The sequence below is a fragment of the Phoca vitulina genome, unplaced genomic scaffold, assembly GCF_004348235.1.
Source record: "Phoca vitulina isolate PV1807 unplaced genomic scaffold, GSC_HSeal_1.0 scaffold38, whole genome shotgun sequence".
NCBI lineage: Eukaryota > Metazoa > Chordata > Mammalia > Carnivora > Phocidae > Phoca > Phoca vitulina.
In genome coordinates this window covers 16318029-16337240 of record NW_022589741.1, presented here as the reverse complement: position 1 = coordinate 16337240, position 19212 = coordinate 16318029, and the positions used below count along the sequence as shown (strand labels likewise).

General features: G+C 52.0%; 1 protein-coding gene across 9 annotated transcripts in view; it reads right to left on the bottom strand.

Annotated features, from left to right (window-relative positions):
• GRIK4 (glutamate ionotropic receptor kainate type subunit 4) overlaps positions 1 to 19212 on the bottom strand; it is a 428651-nt gene that overhangs the window by 293090 nt on the left and 116349 nt on the right. For 5 of the 9 annotated variants that reach the window (XM_032428067.1, XM_032428065.1, XM_032428074.1 and 2 more), the window contains 2 exons: positions 18553 to 18658; positions 13512 to 13643 (listed from right to left, as the gene is read on the bottom strand). In XM_032428067.1, coding sequence (XP_032283958.1) covers positions 13512 to 13593 — 82 coding nt within the window. In that variant the 5' untranslated portion in view covers positions 13594 to 13643; positions 18553 to 18658. The other 4 variants (XM_032428069.1, XM_032428071.1, XM_032428070.1 and 1 more) reach the window with 4 other exon arrangements.

Below are 19212 nucleotides of genomic sequence, written 5' to 3'. Positions count from 1 at the left end.
CCTTCCTATGTGGTGCTCCTCAAAGCACTGAAGGGAGGATCTGTCCCTTTCTGGAAGGATGACAGGCAGAGTACGAGACAGTCTGCTGAGACTCTGGGGGGATCTTATTCTCTCTGGGCCCTATGACAGGAAATAAACACATCACTCCAAGCCAGGCCCAGCAAAGCCCACGTGACGCGGACTCAGATAACACTCAGCTTGTAGGTTACTCCTTTAGAACCCGACACGTTAAATCAACATGATGAAGGGCTTCCTGTTACATAGTCTCTTCCCGGCTCTCTCCCCCCATGTGCTACAATCTCAGTCACCGTCAGATGGCTGTCCTCTCGGGTTCCCTCTACCCATCAAGGAAATGCACTGGCTTTGGTGCTCTGGGCTGCCCGGTTCTCATGCAAAATGGTTGACCGTAACAGGAGTCAGGCGGCTCGGGCCCAGGACTGGACTGGGGACAGTTTCCAAGTGCACGCACAGCCCCCTGCACAAGGCTCTGCTCAGGAGGAGGCTTTCAAGTGGCTCAGCCTCCCATCTTGGAGGCCGTCCAAACAGAGGCGCGGAATAATGGCCCCCAAAGACGTCCACCTCTTACTGCCTGGAGCCTGCGAGTATGTTACCTTCCATGGCAAAAGGGGCTTTGCAGATGTGATTAAGGTTACAGACCCTGAGATGGGGAGATTATCCTGGATTATCCCAGTAGGCTCAATGTAATCTCATGAGTTCTTAAAATCAAAGAGCCTTCCCTGGCTGAGCTGCCATGTGACAATGACTTGACCCCCAGCTCTGAGGTTGGAAGAAGGGGGCCACGAGCCAAGGGATGCAGCGGACTCTAGAAGCTGGGAGCAGCCTTAGCCAACAGCCAGCAATAAAACAGAAACCTTGATTTTATAACTGCAAAGTACTGAATTCTGCCAAAAACTCAAATGAGCAGGAACAGATTTTCCCCTAGAACCTCCAAAAAGAATACAGCTCTGCCGACATGGTAGTTTTCTTCGCCCAGCGAGAGCCGTGTTGGACATCAGAATTACAGACTGGAAGATAATGAATGTTTCTTGGTGAAGCCGCTGAATTCACTGCAATTCATTATGACAGCAATGGAAAACTACAGTAATAATAATTATGATTATTAACCATGGTAATAATAATTAATAGAACTACTGATAACTATTATTTATTGACCTATAAATTATCAGGCACCATGCTAGCTACTTTGCATATGTTATCACACACCAACCTCAACAATCATCCAGCGTAAGTAATATCACTCCCCTTTTATAGGAGAAAACAGATGCCAAGTAATTTGTCCAAGGTCACATGTTGAAACTATAATTCAATTCCAACTTTCTTTGTCAATAAAGCCCATCCCTATTCTACTACCCTATGACAACATCCAAAAACTATGCTTGCCATGATGTTGAGCAAATTGTTGCTATTTTTATAGTATATATTACTATTTTTTAAGAAACAAAAGGAAATGAAATGTTTATTAAATATTACTAGACGCACACACCATGTACTTTACATATCTCCTCTCAATTAATACAATAACCTCCTATGGTACGTTGTTATCTCCGGTGTACAGATGGGAAATTGAGTGCAAGAAAGGTTGAGTAATTTGCCTAAAGGAATATGGCCAGTAAGGGAGATTCGTACCCAGGAATTTTTAATCCAAGAGAGGCACCGGCTCGTGACCCAAAAGGGAGCCCCCCGCCCAGGCTAGAACCACAAACCGACAGCGGCAGGGCTCCCAGAGAGCCTGGCCCCACCTGCCCTGCTCAAGCCTGCCCCGGGGGCGATGAGGAGGAAGCTAATTAAGGATAAGGAGAGCTCCAATAGGAGCAAGCCACAGATACCTTGACTCATCTCCACCAACGGCACTTATGCCCACTTAACAACCTTAATTCCTTGGACCCTCCTGGCGTTCCAAATTGGCTCAGAAGGGGAGAGTCATATTCAACCACCGTTTCCAGGTAAAGGTCCCCTTAGGTTCAGAAACCCCAGGAGTTCCAGAAGGTACAAGGAGCATTCCTTACTGATGGCCTTCGCAAAGCTCGCCCCCTTGCCTGGTCTGTTGGCCTAAGACTTCCAGGGTGGCTGCCCAGAGGTTTGGGGCCACCCAGTGCAAACCGACTCCCACACAAACTGGCAGCTGATGCCACTCTGGGACCAGTCCTTAGCAGAGCCTCCTGCTGAGGCCCCAGGGGCTGTACGCTTCCCTTTTCTGTCATCTCGGGGAAAACCCCTGCTCTTTCATCTGTGAGCTGAAAGCTCAAAGTCTCATGTTGTCAGATCCCTGCCACTGGGGGGAATTTATGAGTGTTGCCAGCAAAGTGGCATTCCCTCCCCTGCCTGTGTCACTCCCTGCTTGAAAGACCATGTACTAGAAAGGATGGAGAAAAGCACATCTTGGGAGAAGCCACAGGGGTCGCAACGGGGCGGACCGCCAGCACCGGGCTCTTTAACACAGGTGTCTTTACACGGGTGACCCTGGGCCATCCTACTGCAGGCTCTCACCGAGTGGCACCAGCTCTGGGGGCTGAGAGCAAAGCCCAGCCTGTGAAGAGCCAAAGCGGGGGAGCATTTCACAGGCAGGGAGCCCATCACCTAGATGGGCTTTCCTTTACCTCAAGACTGGTCAGCCAGGGCTCGATGGGAATGGGTCCAACAAGGGGCTTTGAGCCGGAGCAGGTGCTTGTGTTCAATTGGAAGCAGTTAAGGGGAGGGCCTGCCTCTGATTTGGGGCCACATACTGCCTGGGAAGAAGAAAAGAGAAAACCCACTTGGAGGAGGGTGACCAGGATGCTGAGAAGGAAGGAACGCAGGCACTGATGATGAATCTCTGGAAGAAAGGAGATGCCAGGAGCTGTGAAATGACAGTGTTTCGGATCTCAGTGATGCCATCACCGGGAAGAACAGACACCTGCTCTGCGTGCTCTTGAGGCACAGGCAGGGCTAGGACAGGAGGTGGAAGGCACAGACGGACAGACAGATTTGAGCTTGATAGAAAAACCAATAGTCGGCATTATTCGAAGTGGAATGGGTTATACTGGGGGCCCAGCCACCATCAAGGTTTTGTGAATCGAAGCACAAACAGACAGGCGGGGAGCACAGCCCTGGGAACATCTGCTGGCAGACAACAGATAGGTACCCCAGCCAACACTGGTAGCTTCTGGAAAGAGCTGGAAGCGGGTGGCAGGGTTGTAGCTGGGAGAGTGGGTCCTAGGCCCAGCGGAGCTTGGGCACAGTCAGAATGTCAGAGTGAGGTCTCAGACCTACCGACGGGAGAGAATCTTGGGCATTGCACTAGCAATGCAGTGGGGGGGGGGGGGGGGGATTAGAAGACAAGGGCCTGGTGTTTGGATCTGAGGGGATGAAGGAAGACCAACAGCCAAGATTCACTGTGATGCTGAGTCATTAGCTGCTGGCTTGGGCTTCCTCAGAATGGGATTGAGATCGGCCCCAGGACCTGGAGTTTGCTGCAGGGACCAGAGAATGTAGGGACAGGGAGCCAGCAGGATCCATTGCACGGTCCTAGCAAGGAGCACCTGTTCAGAACTGCTTCTGTGACAAGGGAGACCACCATTGTCTCTGGCTTCCAATGGCAGGCAAATCTGAAGCTCCTTTGGGACCCCCTCTGGGGCTGCATCATTCATTCATCCAGTAGCTATTTAGTGAGTACTTTCTATACACCAAGCACTGTCTGATGTGCTGAGAAAACAGCAGAGAAGAAAACAAAGGGCTTTTCCTGATGGGAGAACTCAGAGAGAAACAATTAGAACCAGTTTGTCAGGTGGCGATAAGTGCTATGGAGAAAATCAAGCAAGCAAGAGGGCAGGCGGCTGAGGGGGGGGTTTGCTGTGGGGCAGGGCGTGGCCTGCGGGAGGTGGTAGTACAGACTAGGCGGATATCTAGGTGAAGCGTGTGCTAGGCAGAGAGCACAGCATGTGCAAAAGCCCTGAGGTGAGCACGTACTTGGCACGTCTGAGAGAAAGCCAGGGAATTAGTGGGGTCAGGGTTGGTGTGGGGTGAGCAAGAGGCAGAGTGGTAAGAGATGGGATAGAAAAGTAACACAACAGTGGGGCAGATCGTGGAGGGTCTCGTGGGACACTGTAAGGATGTTTTCTTCTACTCTGAGATGAGAAGGCCCTGGGGAGGTGAAGAGACATAATCCAACTTACATTTTGAAATCATATTCTTGCTGCCATTTTGAGAAACAAAAGTGACCGGGCAAGCAGGAAGCAAAGAAACCAGGAGGAAGGCTTTGTGGTAACCCAGGTGCCAGATGATACTGTCTTGGAACAGGAAAACACGTGTGAAGTGGCAAGAAGTGGTTGGGCTCTGGGTGCAGTTGGAAAGTAGAGCAAAGAGGATTTTCTGGTGGAGAAGATACAGGATGCCAGGGAAAGAGAGGATGAAGCGTGACTCCAAAGGTTGGAATCTAAGTCCAAACAGATAATGGCATTCCCATGTATGAGATGGGGGAGACAGCAGGAGAAACAGGCATGGAGGGAGTCATCCACATCTGGATTTTGGATAGGCCACGTTTGAGCTTCTCTCAGACATCCACGTGGGGATGGTGAGTAGGCTCAGGAGTCTGGTGTTGTGGGAGAGGTGGGGGCTGGAGATGAGAGGAGATGAGCCATAAGAACGTAAAGCCCTGAGACTGAGTGAGATCACTAAGGAGTGGGTGTGGAGAGAGGTGTGTAAGGATAGAACCCTGGGGCGCATCCATATTCAGAGGTCAGGGAGATGAGGAGGAATCAGCAGAGGACACTGAGAGGGAGTAGCCAGTGAGGCAGGGCAAGAACCAGGATGGAGCGTGACCAGAAGCCAAGAGCAAGAAGTGTTTCAAGGGAGAGGGAGGGAGAGGTTACATCAATGCCGGTAAGCTGAGGCCTCGGGACAGACAACCAGATGCAGCCCAGCGGGCATCATGGTGGGGGCGACGTTCTGACGGGAGGGAGTCCCACTGATAGGGTGAGAGAGGACAGGGAATGGAGACAGCTTTGAGCAGGAAATTCTCTTGCAGAGTTTCTGTGTAAAGGGAAGGAGAGAAATGGGGCGTTAGCTGAAGAAGGATGTGGGGCTAGGAGACTCTTCAGATCCCATAGCCAGGACCTGGGACCATCACCCAGTGTGGAAAGCCCACCTCAAGGGTGGAGAAGACAGAGTTCCGTCTCTCGGGAAGCTCTTAGGCTTGTGGGGTAGATGGAATTCAAATAAGGGACAGGTAGGTGTGCATCAGTGAACACAGTGCAGTGCACTCATGAGCATGCACACGACTTGCACTCTGAAAATTCTGGAAGCAAGAGCTTTTCCAACCAGGTGCAGAGTTCCAGCTCCCAGAAAGAGATGAATTTAAAGCAGGCTTTAGAAAAAAGGGAAAGACAGCATTTGGTGGAGGAGTGCAGAAGGGGGCCCCAAGCAGGGCACGGCTGCTGGACGGAGACAAGGTGGCCCCAAAGTGCTCCTCGTCATCCCAGCTATCGCTGTCCCGGACTTACTACACACCTGATGAGGCTCGAAGGACTTTCTCTGTGGTCACTTACTGAACTCTCGTGAAAGCCTGAGGTGGGGATTGCTGTTATCCCACGTTATGGATAAAGAAATTAAAGCACTAAGATATCAAGTTCTTGCCCAAGGTCGTACAACAAATAAAGAGTGGAGCTCAGATTCAAACCCAGGCAGTCTGGTTAGAGTCCACGCTCTGGCATCAACCCCTTCACGATGCTGGAGCCTTCCAGAGCCAACCCCAGTGCTACCCAGAACACATCTGGCTCCCTTTTCCTTGTGCCCTCCACACACCAATCAGCTTGGAATAGCCACAGAAGACATTTGGGAGAGTCTGGGTGGAAGGCGCTGGAAGGAGGAGACACCGAGGGACCCTCTCGTGGGCCACCGCCAATGGCCACTCACTCCCAGTAGGAATACAGGGAGGGAGTGAGAGGAGCTGAGGGGATGTGGCCAATGTCTGTCCCTGGGCTAGAGTTTCAGAACAGTGAACCTCTCCTCTGAGAACGGTCATGCTAACAGAGAGAATCTCAACTCCAGAGAGCCCCAATCAGGGCGGTAGTGCCTCCCAAGTCAAGCACGGGGGCACCATCCGCCTGGGCATGCCAACAGAGCTGCATGCTGAGCACCCCCACACCGGCCTGGGCTCTCTTCCCTCCCCACAACCCTCTTCATCAGTGTGAGCATAATGGGCCTCACCAACCTGGCCACCATGATAGCTGGGCGCCAGGACTCAACGCCGTGGGAAGAAAGCCACAAGGAGACACGGCGGTGCTGCTGGGCGGCCTGACAGGTGTCTGGGGCCTCCCGCTGCCCAGTGCCCCCCAGCAGCCGAGGCCCAGGCCCCATCAAGCTGATGTGGAACGTGTGTCCAGTCCCACAGACCAGTGAGAGTACGTGTGACCGCTGTCACGCCTGGAACCAAGCTGCGAGGCTGTGAGCAGGATGTTTGGGCTCTGGTGACGGACACATGTGTATCCCACCCACTCAGGCACTCAGCAGCTCCCACCATCCCCCGTGCTTCTCCAGCTCCCCCATCAGTGGCCGCAGGGAGAAAGGAAACACGCAGACAGGTCTACACTGACATAGTAAAAAGAATCAGGAGGGCTTCATGTCTTATCTGGCTTGCCCAAGCAGCTGGGGCCAGATGGGGTCAGGACTTAAGTTAAGTAGGTGGCTGCCTCCATTCTAAGCCCTTATTAACAGTTGTTAATGAAGACACAAGGATAATGGAATGTCTCCCTATGGAAGTATGAGAATAGACCAAAGGCCAAAGTATTCTCTCACAGAATCCCAGGTTCAAAGTGGCCTTCGAGGTAACAGGTCCAAACCCCCACTTTGAGGCTGAAATCCCTGTCCAACCGATCTGTGGCCACCTCCAGCTGTGGGAGCCTCAGTCCCCAGAACGGCTCACCCCATCTGTCCGATAAACATTTCTTGACATCAAATCCAAATTTCTCTCTGTAATTTCCACCTTCCCCACACATACCCCAAACCACCACAGGGGGAAAAAATAGAGCTTGCTAATGACTCACTCCCCATTTCAAGACTTTTGTAAACAATCTCACGGAGCTGGAGACAGGTTTTCGAAAGTCTAACTCGATACCGTTAGGACTCTTCTCCCAAACCACGTGCGTCTCTGCCAGGCCAGCCTTCGTCCAGCAGAGCAACAGCTCCCGTCAGGCCACCACACGTGTGAAGGGGCAAAATGAGAGCCCAGGGGAAACCAGGCCATTCTAGCACAAGTGAACCCACGCAGCCACACACCAAAACTAATCTGAAAATCAGCTCTATTGTCTAGAACTTTTAGTTAGAGAACAATAGCCCCATTCCTCTGCTCTGATACCCCAGCTCCTGGGACCTTTCCCAGTTTCCTCCCAGAGATCATTCACGATATGTTTAAGAAAACGCAATGTTTGCTACTGTTACTTGCCTATTCTCTTTAGCTCAGCTGGATTTCGGGAGGCCTTGGGTCTTGGCACGCTGGCCTCTGGTGGCTTTGGGTCCCACCCAGCAAGAACGTACTGCCGACAGGCAATTCAGGACTCCGCCACCTTGGCTGTCCTCCAACTCTGCTCCCCAGAACCCCTCTGCTACCCGACCTGGGACATGCCCTCTCCTCTCCTCCCTTCGAGGCCACCACCCTGCTCTGGATGAGCTTGGGCAAGTCACAAACTCTGAACCTCAGGACCCTCTTCCATAAGATGGGCTCACTCCTACCTGCCTTGCAGGTTGTTGGGGAAATTGACCTAACACGGGTGTGAGAACACATTACACACTGCAAACCATGGCACAGAAGTCTCCAGGCGGCTGGGAGTAAGGACTGTGGCACTGCCTAAGGGGCCCTTTGCTGGCTTACTTCACCTTATGGGGACCCCAGTTTTCCTTATCAGTAACATGAAGCCCATCTGGACCGAACTCAATCCTCACGTCTCAGCAGAAGAGACTATGGCCTGAGGTCGTACTTCACAAAAGGGTTCTGGAAAGGTGGACAGAAAATCCAAACTTCCCGAAAGCGTCCTGTGTGGTGTTCTTGGAAGAAGACAAGCTGCAGGTGAAGGCAAATGATGACATCCTGGCCCGAGTGACTCTGCACAGCACATTGGCCTGGAGGCTCCCCCCTCCCCACTAGAGATGCGGCAGCAGGGGTGGGGTGGGAAGCAGGGAGAGACAGCCTGGGGCAGGCACACATGCATACACACACACACGGACTTATCATTAAATGATATTGCTTGGTGTTTTTGAGCACTGACCAATATCTGGGGAGAGAGAAATCTGAAAATGGACGGGTCAAGCTCAAGATTCAAAAACTTGCCATCAGAGCATGCATCTAGCAAACATTTGGTAGGCACCACTCTGGGGCAGGCACCGGGCTAGACCCAGGAATACAGACATAAAGAAAGACACAGATCCCCTAAGGTATTCGGCAGGGGAGAGATCTATGTCCCAGAGATCTTTCCATATTCCCTCTCCAGATGACAGATGAAGGAGAAAGTCATCAATTTCTGTTTGTCACTAATGTAAAAGACCAATTGATTGCCTACCTGGGTGACTCAATTTGGAAAAGAGATGAAAAGTTACATGCCCATCAAAATTCCATAAATCACCATCACGTGGTAACATTATTAAGGGGAGACCACTCCTCAAAAAAAAAAAAACAAAAAACCCACGGTGAATCCTTGGCAAGGCGCACAATTCTGCTGGTATATCTGGATCTCGGTGTCTCAAATATATTTAACACACAGCAGAAGAGGATGAAAAAAATGGTGTTTTTTTATTCTTCCCCCTTCCTTCCCCCAGTTCTCTTATTATCTCCATCTTTATAACATTTGAATGTTCTATGTTTAACGTTCTCTCTACAGGACTTGGAACTCATTGGGGGAAACAAACCAAGTAAAAAATGGTAGTTGTAAAGTGCCTGGGTGTCCTAGTAAGGCAGAGCATCAAATAAATCCAGGTTCTCGCTGCTTTACCAGCCAGGGAAACTCTAAACATGAAAGAAAGGCAATGGCTCCCATAACCTGCTCATGTGTCTGCCGCCCCCCACGCTCATCGGGACTTCTGTGCCTCCACGAGCAAGCTTCTCAAATCCCCAGGCCTCAGTTTCCCCATTGGTCAGACGGACTTTCTCTGTGCCCTTAGGAAATTATTTGCAGGGAAAAGAATCAGCGAAGAGCTAGAGACTATGAGGCAAAGACTCCATCTGTCAATTCCTTTCCCGGGTAGAACACGGTACCGTCCACGTGACTGCTATGATAATGGGATATCCCTAATGTCACCAGGGGTGTACCAGCTGCAGGAGAGCAGAGTAGAAAGAGACAGCTTTGGAGACGGGTTCAAATTTCCGTATCTAGGTGATCTTGGAAGAGTTATTTAAACTCCTCGAGCCTTCATGTCTTCATCTTAAACATCAGGTGGTTAATTCTGACGTGGAGATTGCCTGATATACATGAAATACATAGCACAGTGCGTGGCAGGGAGGAAGGCCTTTCCAAGTGGGAGGTACTCTGATGACTATAATCATGCCCCCGAGTCCTCAGCGCTCGGCACCGAGCAGTCAACAGACACCTGTCGAGTGCACTGATGAATGGATGGTTGAATCATCGTATTTATTATTAGAGCCAACATCTGCATAAGAACCCAAGGAGGATCCTCAGCCCATTCTGGTTATCTGTTCTAGATAAGACAGAGCACAATTTCTCCTTCTCCTTTTTCTCCTTTCTCTTCCCCTTCCTCCAGTAAGTCTATGTCTTTAAGCATACGTAAGACCTGAAGACAGGAAGTTAAAACAATGATACCAAAACGTGTTCTTGGGGAACCAGGTCTTGCAACAGGCAACGATCCATCCACACATTCCCATTCACTGAATCCAAGTGATACGTTTACATACATGGAGTGTGTCAGGTGGTCAATCGCCCTTGGAGTTCAGAGTCTGGTGGGAAAATGCCAGAATAACCAGAGCACAACCCAGTAGGTGCTGGAACAGGTGTTAAGTACCAGGGAATGGGAAATACGACAGGAAAAAAATGATTTCTCCCCGGGAGGGAGAGGGTGATCATGAGAAAGGACTTTGCGGAGGAAGAGCTATTTAAGCCTGGGAGAATGGTGATGGAGAAGGAGGAGGAGGAGAGGAAGAGGAAACGTAGTGGTAGCAGTTTTCCAGGCAGAGAAGCTGGAATGGCAAGAGCAGCTCCCAGGCACGGTAGGGGGATGGGTAAAGCCCAGAGTAAACCTTCCTGGTATATTTGGGTAACAGTCAGTAGTTCCGTGTGGCTGAAACTAGGGCCAAGGAAGGAGTAACAGCAGACAGTCTAGAAAGCTGACAAATGCCTACTGAGTACTTCATGTGTCCGGGGCAAGGGTAACATTCCTAACGTCAGGAACAGGATGGCAGAAAAGCACCCGAGACCACACTGCCGATGGCCAACCTGCTTCTCCAGTGGCCAGGCGAGCCCGCAGGTGGGCGGCCAAGCGAGCAGGGCCAGGAGGAGTCAAGGACTCTAGTGGTTCTAGCGTGGGCTGCCACCAGCCTGGCCACCTACTCGCGACATCCCCCCGAGGCCTCCCTCCTCCTGTGTGAAACGAGCAGCTTAGAGAATGGGATCCTCAGAATCCTTCACGGCTCTAAGAGAAGATGATGATCACTTGGAGTAATATAGGGCTGGAGAGATGGGAGGGGGGTCTTCTCTGGGCATTTATTAACTTGTGGCTCCCACAGTCATCACTCAGAGAACCCATAGGGACAGAAGCAAAATCAAAAGACATTTTCAGAGGATGGATGACTGAAGGGGGCTGACATATGTGTGAGAGTTTGGGGAATTTATGCGGGCAGCCTCATAGCCATAAATAAAAATCCCTTTCTCTTACCCAAAACCTCATTCGGGGGGTAAACACCAGACACCGTAATAGACAATTTGGCTGGATCTCCCGCCCCGTGCCTCACTTGAATGAAAAACAGCAGTCCCCGGGCAGGGTAATGGGTTTGGCCACCTCTTTGCAAACATCCATATTGTCACCGGCTGATGAGCAGGGCTGAGGATGGAGCAGGCAGGGCGATTCATCTCTGAGACTCCTCAGCCCTTCCTGCAGCCTCGCTCTCACAGCTATCTATCCTGAGGCTGAGGGGTTTGGAAGGAACCCCGGGAAAACACCAAATGCAGGGAGAAGTGACCCCTGGGAAGGGGGGAGCTGCACCCCTCCCTTTCCCATGCACCTCTGGGGGCCGCGGGAGATGCCAGCACCACCGACGCTGGTCCGGCCCATTGTGCTCAAGGCTGCCTGTTGCCAAGCTCAGCTACTTGTTTTCTTGACCTACTTCTCTTCCCATCCCCGCCTCACTCCAGATCCCCTCTGGAGCCCACAGTAATTAACACCTTCCCGTCCATTAGGTTCAGGAGACTTGAGAAAGCTCCTGGCTCCCAGGATAACCAAGGAGACGGGGAAAACGGGTCCTGGCATTGCGGGTTTGGGTTTTCCTTTTCTTTTCTTTCCCTTTGTTGGCTTTACTCTGCTTCCTGGCCTGGAGGCCCAGTTTGACCTTGCCAGCCAGCAGGGCGCCTGGCTGGAGATGGGCTGCAAGTGGCCTGGCGTGAACCAAAACAGAGGGCCAACAGCGTCTTGACACAACTGGACAAGCAATGCTCTGGGAGTGGGTATGGGAGCGGGGGGGGGGGGGGGGGGGCGGGGTCCCTCTGAAGCCCTCCATTGTCAGCACAGCCACGAAGAGAGGGATCTGTCAGCTCCACTTTCTGCTTCCCTCCCGGAGAACCAGTGTCAGGAAAGCCAAGGCCGTGAGGCCCTGTCTTTCTGGCTCAATCCCTTTCCGCTTCCCATTAGCGACAAATGGAAATTGATGGGTTACCGATTTATCCACTCATCTAGAGGGGGAGAAAACCTCACAGCAAACGCTGAATAACTGTAGGCATCTTATAAATTAAGCATCTTAAGGATACGAACCGTTTTGCTTTGCTGCTAAGCAGAATTAAATGAGGTTTTGAAGTTTCGGTAGAAATGAATGGGGAAGAGGGAGAGAAAATTGTTTTTAATTCCTTGCCTTTAAGCATGCAGAGTGGTGAGCCGAGGGCAGGGTGAGAAGAACTAAGTCACCTGTCTGCATTCCTGATTCTAATCAGCTGCTGCTGCATATGCATGGAGAAATGTGCCCACAGGTCCACACTGGGTTAGCCCAGAGACCTGCAGCTCGGCCTCCAGCCCGTGGTGCATGGCCTAGCCAGGGTCTCAGCTTCTGGCTTGCCTCTGCCCACCCGGGGTCTCCTGACCACCACCAGTAGGCCAACCTCTGGGACTCTGGAAAGTCCTGACTGCAACCGGCTTAAAGCCAATTTCCTGAGACTCGGTGTCACGATACCGATACCTTCCTTCTCAATCAGCCTCTAACACTTTCAGGTTCAGGTCTAGGATCTAGGATCCTGTCTCGTTGGCAGCACCCACTTCCCCCCACAGCCCCCCCAACTCCCTACCCCAGTCTGGGAAGAGGGGCATCAGATGGGTACCTGGCTGTAGAACCTGCCTAGGTTTGAGTCCTTCTGGGGCTGTTGCCTCATCTTGCCCCAGGGGTCCTGCTGTTAATCCAGCCTTCTTATGACAATGACCCACCTGCCTGGGCTTCTCACTGCTGTGCCCCCACCCATCTGTCCACACTGAACCTGTTCCCCATATACAGACAATCCCCCAATCCCTGACACCCCACATCAGTCTTGGGCTGTCAGATGACCACACAGTGCATGCTGGACTGAACTATCTCCTTGTCCCGACAGCCGGGGATGTTTCCCTATGACCCAGATTAGGCCTGCAGTAAATGAGGCTTGCACAGTCCTGGGGAAGAAGAGGCATCTGACTACCTAGGCACTCCCAGATTCCCAGGGGAGGAAGGCCTCCCTCCTGGAAGGGGGCTGCTGATGGGGCAGGGAGCAGCTGGCCTGCCGCACCTAGACTGGGCATTCCCACAGCAGCAGGGCCAGGGAGAGAACATGGGTCACTGAAGTGGCCTTGCCCTCCCTCTCCAGAACCAGGCCAGGGAGAACAGACACACCAAGTCAAGGGTCCTGCTAAGCAGAGGGCCAGGGCCCCTGAGAGCACTCCCTGACTTGATCCGAGGCACACTCTCCAGGAAGCCCTCTTGGATTGATCAGAGAAAACGAGAGGTGATCTCTTCCCTAATCTCTAGCCCTGGATTTAGAATCCCCATGGCCATTCCCACCCTCCTTCTTCATCTGACAGCTGCCCCCTAATGTGCCAGGCTGAGTCCATCACACACTGCAACAGGGACCCAACATCTTTCTTCTCCTTACAAGGGGGCCGGACAGATCGATCCCCGGATCGGAGCTGTGAGCCCCTCGGCTGCACCCCCACCACCACCGCTAGTCCAGCTAAACTCGGGGAGGGCACGGTGTAGGAGCAGATGTCCCCTGTGGACACCTGGGCTACAGGCGGGGGCATCAGCCAGAGCTGGGCTGCCCCCAGGGTGCCATGTGAGCAGCACTTACCGATCCTCAGGGAGTGCGGGCTGCAGGCGACCATCACGAGCCACGCCGGAAGCAGCACCAAAGGCGCCGAGACGCGGGGCATCTTCTATAAATCCTCATGGAGCCCTCTGCTGGTCTGGGCATGACATAACTCTGCGAGAGAGCGGTGGGAGCCTGTGAGTCTGAAGCCTGTGCAAGGTAGCCACCCACCCGGCCCCGTGACCGGAGCTGCCACCCAAACAGCCTCTGCGGGGGGCCCACAGTCCCCTGCAGAATGGCTGGCAGGACCTGTGGGAAAGCTCCAGGCCAGCTCCAGGCCCCTGTCCTTCCTCCCTATGCCAGGCCCACAGAAGGCTCAGGTTCGAACTCCAGCCCCCAATCCAGTTGGGGGCCCATGGGTGTAACTGTGACTGAATGAAGGGGCTCCACTGTTTTGAAATTCCAACTGGGAATGAAAACCTTCATCTGCTCTTAAGAAACAAGAGCCATGAGTGAGCTGGAGAAGGAGGGGTGGCAAGGTTAGGCCACTGCCCCGGGGACACGCCACATGCACTGCTCACTGGGGAGTGGCGTGGGGAAGGGACCGGGTTCAACTTCAAGTCCTGCTCCTCCACATGCTAGCTAGGTGGCCTTCATGAGGACTCTCCTCAGCCCCTCAGCTCAGTTTCCTCACAGGTAAAACTAGCATGACGTCACGCAGGTAGGAGAGGTGAACAGCATGCAGACTGAGATAACAGGGGAAAAGCAGCTGTGCTCAGGCCTGGCCTGAAGGACGGGCTACACACCATCAGTCCCTCCCTGGCCCAGATGGGAGAGGTCTGGTCTCAGCAAATACTGAGGGCAGAGCACACATACCAGGTCATCAGCTGGTTTCTCCATCTGCTCCTGCTACCTGCCGAAAACGAACCCCTCCCCATCCTTTCCACCAGTCGGGCCGATGGGCCTCTGATGTCAAAACCAGAGCCTTGGAGGGGACTGCCTCCCCCCAGGCGGCATGGGTGCTGTCCCCTGCCTGTCCCCCTTCCCCCTGAGACCTCTGACACCCTGAGAACAGAGTCTGTAGCCTGCCAGCTGCAGTGCATCAATGGGGTCAAAGTGGGGCTGGTAAGCACCTAGATATGCTAACCCCAGGTCACCCTTGGTCAGGAAAGTACCCCCTGAACAGACAATCCAAAAGAAAAATGGGCAAAACACTAGAACAGACACTCCACTAGTCACTGTATCCAAAAGCCTATAAACATTTAAAAAGGGTCTCAACCTCACTGGGCATCAGGAAATGCAATTTCAAACCACAATAAGATACCAATATATGCCCACCAGAATGACTTTTTAAAAAAGACAATATCAAGTGTTGACAAGGATGTGGAGCAACTGGAACTCTCATACAGTGTCAAGGCAAGTGTAAGTTGATAGAACTGATTTGAAAAACTGGTCTTTATGCTCTCAAAACCCAGAGTTTTACATGTACCCTAGGGACCCAGAAACCCTGCAATAGGCATATTTCCAACAGATTGTGTGTCTATGTGCTCAGATGTGTTAGATGTATTCGAGATGTGTTAGAATGTTCAGAGCAGCACTTTGCATTTCCCCAAACTGGAAACTACTCAGATGTCTAGCAGCAGAATGGAGAAATACAGTGTATATTCACATAACAGAATGTTACATAGAAATGAAAATTAATCATCAGCAACCACGTGCTGAGATTCTGGATGAATCTCATAAACATAATTTGACTGAAAGAAACCAGGCACAGAGAATACATACAATATGATTCTTTCTATAAAAAGTACAAAAAACTGTTAGAATCCCAGCTGGTGGTTACCCTTGGGGGCGGGCAGTGACTAGAAGGGGACATGTGGGGTCTTCTGAGGGTGCTGCTGATGTCCTGTTTCTTACTCTAGGTGCTGGTTATGCAAGTGTGTTCGGTTTGTGAAAACTCCCTGAGCTGTATACTTATGATTATATTCACTTTCGTGTGTGTGTGTGTTACATACTTCAGTAAGTCTTTGTTTAATGACACCCCCCCCAGCACCACACACTTGATGTTCCAGCCACACCCAGCACCAGGAAGCTTCCTGTGCACACCTGCTTCCCTTGGCCTGATGCTCCTCTCCCCGACCCCTGCCCTTTGCCAGAATCTAGAGCCCCTCTCTGTGCCACTGTGGCAGACTATAGTGGCTCTCACAGCACTTTCTCCCACTGCTGGTCCTTTAGATGCCCACACGTGGGATCGGTGTGGTCTTCTTAAGGGCAAGGACAGTTGCCAGCATGCTGTTGTATCCCCAGAGTCTACTTACACACAACAGGTGCACAGTATGAATTTGTTTGATGACTAGAAGGGCTCAAGCAGTCACCTGCTATTGGGAGTCAGAGTTAAAGAACGGTAAAGGACTAAGACAAAGGCAACTCTACTGTTGGCAAATCAGGCCCAGAATCTGTCCTTTTGTTCACGGGTGTTGGGTCAAGGATAGATTACAGCACACACGGTCTCGAGAGAAGCTTGACATTCTTACTCATTATGGATAAAGTTGATTGTTCAGTGATTGTCTCCCCACTGGAATGCAAGCTCAAACAAAGGAGGTGGGGCAGGGAGCAGAAAGCTTGTTCGTCTGTCTCCTCGGGGCCCAGAACGGGGCCTGGCATATATTACAGTCTCAATAAATATTTGTTGAATGGATAAATGAATCAGCTGTCAAAGAGGAAAGAACTGTAAAAATCTGGTTAGGCTATGTAAAAGCAATCCGAACTATAATCATTTATGTCAAATGCCTTCCATTTATGCCGGATCAGCACGCCGCACAGTAATTATTATTCAGACTGCTAAATAGGTGTCAGATTAGCCTGTGTAAATTCTATTTGATGACACAACTACACTCCGTTCGTGCAGCCCTGACTCTCGTCATTCATGGCCCGGAAGCCTAGCTAACCCTGGAGACCACATGTAAGGACAGCAATCACAGAGGTCCTGGGCTGCTCTGGGGCCTCGATTGTATAACCTGGGGCACAGAGATGAGAAATAATCTCCTCCCAAACCTTACAGGAATAAAAAGAACCATGGTGTTACATGATTGTAAGGCTCGCCGGTTTGCAAAATTCTTTCCACGGTCTCTTTCTTCTTTAATCCACAGGACAAGCTCTGGTATAGCTGAGAAGCAGAGCCCAAGAAAGGGGAAGCAGTGCCTAGCTCAAGGTCACACAGCTCTTAGGAGGCAAAGCCGGGGACAGCCAGGTCTCTGACTCCACCGGCTGTTCTTGTACGGCTTTATTGTCTACATAGAAGAACAGAAAGAGGAGGCTTTCAGATTCTTTATCAAAAAGCGCAAAGAAATCTGAGGTCTTGTTTTCATTTTCACGTTTAGATGAATCTGGTCTTAGAACCAAAGAGGGCAGCCTTTATCAACTAAAAAGCATTTGAATAATTTAGGAGGAAAAAGAGATACAGCACCAAGGCCCTCTTCCCACTAACACCGTCCCTCCCTGGGGAGTTTCCCCTCCTCCTGTGGCTTCTTACCACCCGCATGGTGTGGCTTCTAAATCAGCATCCAATGCCCAGCGCTCGGCGTACACAGCTGCCTCCCGCGATTCAGAGCACCTCAGACACACCCTGTCCTAGGCAAAGGGTAACCTCTCCCCTGTGCCCACCAGCTGCTTCTCCTCTGCCCTCCTTCTTAGTAGACAGCACCACACCCCACTCATCACCCAAGCCACAAAGTTGAGAGTCACCCCCAGATGGCTCCCTCCCCACACCCCGTTCTGATCAGTCACCCCATCTGGACAGCTCTGTCTCTTAAACCCCATGACTGTCTCTGCATCCTCATGGACTGCCACCCCCACCCCACCCCCATCCAGATGTCTGTCAGCAATGACCTGGACCCTGGCCAGAGCAGCCTTCCTGGCCTCCCTCCCTTGGATCTTTCCCTCCCGGGCTGGTTCTCCATTCAGCTGCGTGACGGGGATTCTTACTAAAATGCAAACATGATAATGATAATGACACACCCAGGCCCAGTCTCCCCTTGCTCTCTCCTGCCTCCGGGATCGAGGGCAAACTCCTCAGTCCACAGGCCAACCCTTCATGACCTGGCTCCTGTTCATCTGTCCGTACCACCCAGCCCACTGCACTGGACGCTCCAGCGGAGCTTGAGCCCCGACTTCCCCAATATGCCAGCTCTGTGTGAGCTTCCACATGAGATGTGGTCTCAACCCCTGATGGCCTAGAAACAGTTTTCTGCTGGCTCACTGCATTACCTCCCCTCTGAGGCTTTCTGTGATCTCTTCCCCATAGGCTGCCACCACACCTGGAACATTCTTCCTTAGGGCACACAGCCTGCTAGGAGGATGCTGTCTGCCCACAGAACCATCAGTGGTGATGGGAGGGACTATGACAAGCACCTAGCATGTTACTTGGCACGTAGTAGGTGCTCTGTTAATATTGGCCAAAAGAAAATATTAACAGATGGCATCCAAAAGACATTGGCTGGGGTGTCTGGCTGGCTCAGTCAGTAGAGCATGCGACTTTTGGTCTTGGGGTCATGGTTCAAGTCCTATGTTGGGGGTAGTTTAGTTAAAAAAAAAATAAAGGGGCCATTTTTAAAAAAGATGTTTGCTCAGTTTACACCAATATGAAATAAATTGCCAGTTGACTTGTACATTTTGTGTATTTGCTGTGGTTCAAACAATCTAAGGGGACATCATGGTGTGGATCTGGGCACAGCATGGGGAGGGAAGCAAGCATGTGCTGTTCTTTTCTGGCAGAAGTTAAGCTCAAAGCAGGCATCTAAGCATGGCTTTGGCTCTCTGGGGGTCTCTGGCCCCACCTAACCAGAGCTGGGCCTCACTCCTGGACTTTTGGGAACTTGGAAGGCAGAGAGTCGCCACGCAGCCCTTTCCCGTGTCACTGAAGACACTGCTCTGGACGACGTGGGGTAGCTCTCCTGATCGGGCCACACCAGGACAGAAGCCAGGCTGGAGGTGGCTCCGGACCTTACTGAGGGAACACTCTTGAGCGGCTTACTCCCTTCACAGCCCACCTCCTCATCAGTAACATGGGCACAGCGATGCCTACCTCTCAGGGTGATGAGCACCAGGAGAGCGGGGAGCACGCTGGGATCTTCCACCTGTGTCTCCAATGCCTAGCACTAGCTGGCTCATAGTAGGCACTCAAAAAAGATCTGTGGAGATAATGAAAGAATCCAGTCAGATAACACACGTGGAAAAGGCTCTGGCAGTATGAAGTCTTCACCCATGACTTACATTTGGAGCCCTTGCCCGTAAGGAGCCTACAATCTAGACCCCATTTCTCTGTGGCACAGGCTGCGCTGGGAAGCTCCGGCCCTCAGCGTCCATGGTGGCGGGCAGCGTCTGACTGCCCACTGTGCCAAGCGCCGGAAGGACGTGCTGCGGGGCAAGCTGGCTCTCCTGCTTACCAGCCCCGGGGCGGTTTCCTTACCCAAACACCAAAAAACGCTCGTCCCCACTTCTTCCGAAAGAAGAACCTAATTAGAACCTAATTTCCCTTTTTTTTTTTTTCCAGAATCTCAGGCCGGGGCAGCCTCCTCAAGCCAGAGGGTCCCTAAAGTCTCCAGACATCTCTGGCCCACTTCCACGGCTGTACTCTGAGCTCAGGCTCTGTGAGGGCAGGCCCTTCTCCCTCCAGCTCTCGGCCAGGCCTTCAGCACCAGGAACAGCGCACCCCCCCCCCCCCCCCCCCCCCCCCCCCCCCCCC